This window comes from Carlito syrichta, unplaced genomic scaffold, assembly GCF_000164805.1.
Source record: "Carlito syrichta isolate Samal-C Ts95f unplaced genomic scaffold, Tarsius_syrichta-2.0.1 Scaffold312196, whole genome shotgun sequence".
NCBI lineage: Eukaryota > Metazoa > Chordata > Mammalia > Primates > Tarsiidae > Carlito > Carlito syrichta.
Window position 1 is genome coordinate 27,478 of NW_007256292.1, and position 5,022 is coordinate 32,499.

Genomic DNA, 5,022 nt, shown 5'->3' on the forward strand with positions numbered 1-5,022 from the left:
CCATCTGTTATCTTAGACCTTTGTTACCAAGTGACACAAGAGGAGATACTTAAAGGCTGTTTGAAAGAGTTTTATTTTATGGATTCTTAATCCAAAGATCTCAAATTAGAGAGAAGCAGCAGAAGAAAAGGAGAAAAGTGAAGTATGAGTTGATGACAAGACCTTCATCTCCTGACCTTTAACCTAGTGAGAACCACCGTCGATGGTCAAGTTGCCTTTCTAGTGGGATCTGTCCGTTCAGCTTCTATAATAAATGCAGTCAGAAGGGCATTCCCTGCTCGTGGCTCACAAAGGTCCTGTGTTTGAACCTCGCCCTCACAAAGCCGTTTCTCGTCATGCCAAACCAGCAGAAGAAAATCATTTTTTGCATGGGCCGGAGTGTTAAGCTTTGCGTGTGCCCTTGGAGTTGTGACAGCCCTGGGGACGCCGTTGTGGATCAAAGCCACTATCCTCTGCAAAACGGGGGCTCTGCTCGTCAACGCCTCGGGGCAGGAGCTGGACAAGTTCATGGGCGAGATGCAGTATGGGCTTTTCCACGGAGAGGGTGTGAGGCAGTGCGGGTTAGGAGCCAGGCCCTTTCGGTTCTCATGTAAGTAGCAATTGCATTTGAATTATTTAATACTTTAGGCAGACTCTTCCAAGTGTTGCAAGGAATTATTTTTAAGAGTCTTGCCCTGTCTGTTTTTTAATCGGTGTGAACCATTTGAAATACCCAGGACGCTGAGCAATTTCTTCTTCCCAGTTTTTATTCTTTTGTTTTTATTATTTTATTCTTGCTCTTTTTATATTGATAACCTATAGTTAATTAGTTGCTATGTAATTTATGTTTTTTGAAAAATATAAGCAATTAATATTCTTAAATATTAATATTTGTGTAAGAAATTATGGAGTCTTTTTTTAAAAAGTAACTTGGGGAAATAGGAAGACTGTAAGAAATGATCTTTGTGCCTTTTGTTTTTTTAAAAAAGAACCAGTGCTGGGGGCTTCTTAACTAGCCCTACCTGCCTTTCTACCTTGTTTGTGATTTTGTTTCTTGCTGCCACCACCCTCCACCCCATTATTCCTGCTAAGACCTTTGCTGCTGATAAATATTCTATTTTCATTTTTAACCAATTTGGAATCACTTGGCTGAAGAAATTTAAAATGATCAGCTGTGCTAACTGGAAAAGAAATAGATACCGTTTTAGTATAGAAAATTGGAAACTGATTGACCTTCAAATCATGTAGAGAATATGAGACAGATTTTCCTGTCGTGATTTTTGTGAAATGGAAGTGTTATCCACAGTATTTATAACCTGTTTATCTTAAGCAGAGAATTTTTTAAAAATTACCATGTGAATAGGCAACTCATTAAATGAAAATTAATAAGAAGTCATTTGTTATATCTCTCACAACACACATTCAGAAGTTATTATTATTTCAGAAGGGCTGGTTTGGAACAATCTTATAAAGACACAGTCAGTAAATTACTGCATAAATCACTCTTCAGGAAAGGAGGTTACCAATTGAGGCATTTAAAATGAATTATTATTTTGCCTGGGTTTTTCTTCTCCTCTAGTATAGGTAGAAAGTTAAATTAATTGAATTTATTATTAACATATGCAGTGTCTAATTAAATTTCAGTGTGGACCTATTTATACTTTGGCAACATTCCTTATATCTTCTTAGCAGACATTGGGTACCAACTTTCAACTCACATAAAGTGATATTAATTTTCATAGTGCTCTAGAAAATTCTCAATAATTAGTCTTTGGCTTTTCAGTTGATGAGGCAGATACCAAGTGTTTTTGCTGAATGACTTTTGTTCATTAAAGTATCGGGGCTGTCAGCGTTGCTTAGTTTTCCTTGGGGGCGGGAGAAGAGAATAAAGCAGAATGGCATTTGATATGCAATTGTATTAAAAAACAAAAAAGATGAGTGAAATGATTTAACCATGAGTCACTGTCAGCCAAAGCATGAGTAAAGCCTCTCAAAAATGAACTTAGACAAAATCAGAGGGTACATGGCGAATTTTCTAGAGCCTTTGCATTTTCTGCAGAGAAATGGAAGTAAACTTTACTCATGCCATAGGACATGTTTCAAAACAATGAGGTGTTTTCTGAACACTTATTATACACGCTAAGCCCTTTATATGCTTTCTCTCATTTAAACCTCACATAGTCACATTCTTCTGTGGCTCAATGAATGGGCTTTGTGGCTGTGTCCCTATGCTGGCCCTGTCTAGAATGAAGCTGTTCTAATCAGGTGACCCTTCCCTTTCCCTTCTGTAGAAGTCTCAGGGCTGGTGAAGTTTGAAGAGTGCCCTCACCTATCTCAGGAATCGAATGAATCCTGGGATACCCTGAACGCTTTCCTGCTAGCCTAGTGAAGACAATCTTACATTTGCTTATTTGTTCTGCAGTGACAGTCCCTTTAAATACCACAGACTATACATATTAAGTATACTCTGTGTACTATGCAAGTTAAAATCTCTTTCACTTTGGCAAGACCCAATGTAGTATACTTACAGTATAACTTTCTTCTGCCTAAGCATAAAAGTATCCCTCTCAACGCAACATGAGAGAGTTGGGAAAACTGTAGAAAAAATAGATTCAGTGGACTCCCCAAAGAGCATAAGGTTCTTTGATGAAACAAACACTCCTCTCTGTGTTGAAACTTCCTAAGCAACAGGGCTTGGGGACACATCACACCCTTGAAGTTTGCACTCCCATTACAATGTCGCTTCGTGGTTTACATTTTCCCATTCAAAATACGGTCAACCTGTCAATGATGCTTCCATCAATGTATCTTTGGAGGAGGAGAGTTCTCTGATATTCTTTCTGACAGAAAAGTATAAGCCCTGTTCACATAAATGAATAAGAGACTTAACCTTATCTTCTCAATAATGGCTTGTGTGGGGGCAAAAATTAGGAGCCTCCAGAGATCTTGGGTGGATGAGTCCTTTGTTTCTTCTGTAACACAGTTTACTATTAGAGCACAACTCATTTTCCCAAATGTCTTCTTTTTTATTGTTCTTTTAGAAAGTTGTTAAGCAAATATTTGGATTTTCAGAAACTAGCTCATGTAGAAAAAAAGGAAAAGGTGACTTATCAAAGTATCAATCACTCCGTGGTCACTTTTCTTCATATTGTCATGTTATATGTCAGTTCATATGAATTTATATTTCAATTATTTCAGATTTGCTAACCACTAACTTGCTTACCAAAACTTTTTATTTAGATCAGCAGTGACCAATAGAATTTCAATGCATCATGCAAATCATACGTGCAAGCCATATATGTAATTTCAGATGTTCTGATAGCCATATTAGGAAACAAAAGTGAAAAAAGTTGAAATTAATTTTAATGATACATGTTCTTTGACCCAAGATATCCAGAATATCATCATTTTAAAATACAATCAATACAAAAAATTATCAAGGCATTTCACATTCTTTTTTTTTCTTAGTGCCAAGTCTTTGAAATCTAGTGTGTATTGTACATTGACTGCACACCCTATTCAGACTAGCCACATTTCACATGCTCGTTTTAATGGCCACTGACTGCATTGGTCAGTATGGATTTAGATGGAGATTTGCTCTGAATAAATTGGTCATTGATGTTGTCTGTATTCTAATTGAATTTTTCCTTAGTTCTGCTGTACAAGTCTGTATGTGTGTTGTTTTTATGTGCAATGCTTGTGTCACTTTAAAATTCCAGATATATGGGATAACATGAGAATGAAGAATGGACTAGAAAAATAGTTTGGCAATGTAGTCATGTTTGTTCCTATTAAATGTTCCCTATTGACCACTCTATCTCCTTTAATTATAACAAGAGTCTGCCCTGCCAGCATGCACAGTTAGGCTGGGAAAACTTCTGCCTCGTTTACTCTGGCTGGTTCTCATCCATTTATGGGTCAGTGGTTCATTTTCCAGAGGTCGCCAGCATTCATACCTAGCACACAATTTCATTCATTATAATGAAGGAATGTTTGCCTTTCAAAGCAACACAACTGGTGGGCTTAATTTTTCTTGATATGTCACCTGTAAAATTTTAATGATGATGTTTAAACTCTAAATGTAGCCATCAAGACAAAAACTGCCAGTTTGGAGCTCAGTGTGTGTGGGTGGGTTTCTGTTTTGGTGGATTAAAAAGCTGTAGAACATCATCAAAATATGATACCCAGGAATCATATGATATCAATCATTCCTAGATAGACTGATCTATTCATTGCCAAGACAGTTCAATGATCTGGTAAAAACATATGGAATTATTATTATTTTTTGAAATGTGCAAAATAAAATTTAACCAATCATGTATCACAGCTTGCTACTTTAGTCATACTTTGAAAAGCATTTAAATTTGGACCTTATGATTGAAAAATTCATAAAAAGCTGAACAGAAATTTAGCTTACTTCATCTTTTAGAGGAGCAGAGCTTCTTTACTAAATGAGGCATTTGACCCAGATTGCAGAAAAGATGTTGGAACAAGCAGTCGGCATCGCCAACATATTTTGGGATAGAATAGATGGGGCTCAGGATTTGTGTGACTGTCACTGAATTTGTACTCTCTGTCTCCATGGTCTCCTGCAAATGTGACTCTTGTCTCCTGCTGACCAGCCAGCCCCAGGTGACCCACTGGTCACCATTCTGCATACCCTGCATCTCTCCTGTTGCCTGCCCATGGCAGAGCCACCTAAGGTCTTTGATGTAGCTCCTTCTGTTAAAAATGTCCATCTCTCCTCACTTTCTTTTTTTTTTTTTTTGAGTTGGAGTCTCACTCTGTCGCCCAGACTGGAGTGCCCACCGCAACCTCAACCTGCTGGGCTCCGGCGATCCTTCCGCCTCAGCCTTCTGAGTAGCCGGAATTACAGGCAAGTGCTACCACGCCTGGCTGATTTTTTGATTTATTGTAGAGATGAAGTCTCGCTGCCCAGGCGGGTCTCGAACCCGCGGGCTCAGGCAATCCGCTCACCTCAGCCTCCCAAAGGCGCGGGATTACAGGCTGAGCCACCGAGCCCGGCTTCTCCTCACTTTCTTA

General features: G+C 38.4%; 1 protein-coding gene across 1 annotated transcript in view; it reads left to right on the forward strand.

Annotated features, from left to right (window-relative positions):
- Positions 1-335: 335 nt before the first annotated feature.
- CLRN1 (clarin 1) overlaps positions 336-5,022 on the forward strand; it is a 42,233-nt gene continuing 37,546 nt past the window's right edge. Inside the window, 2 exon segments of the mRNA XM_021718458.1 lie at positions 336-371; positions 373-589. Of these exon segments, the coding sequence (XP_021574133.1) occupies positions 336-371; positions 373-589 (253 nt within the window).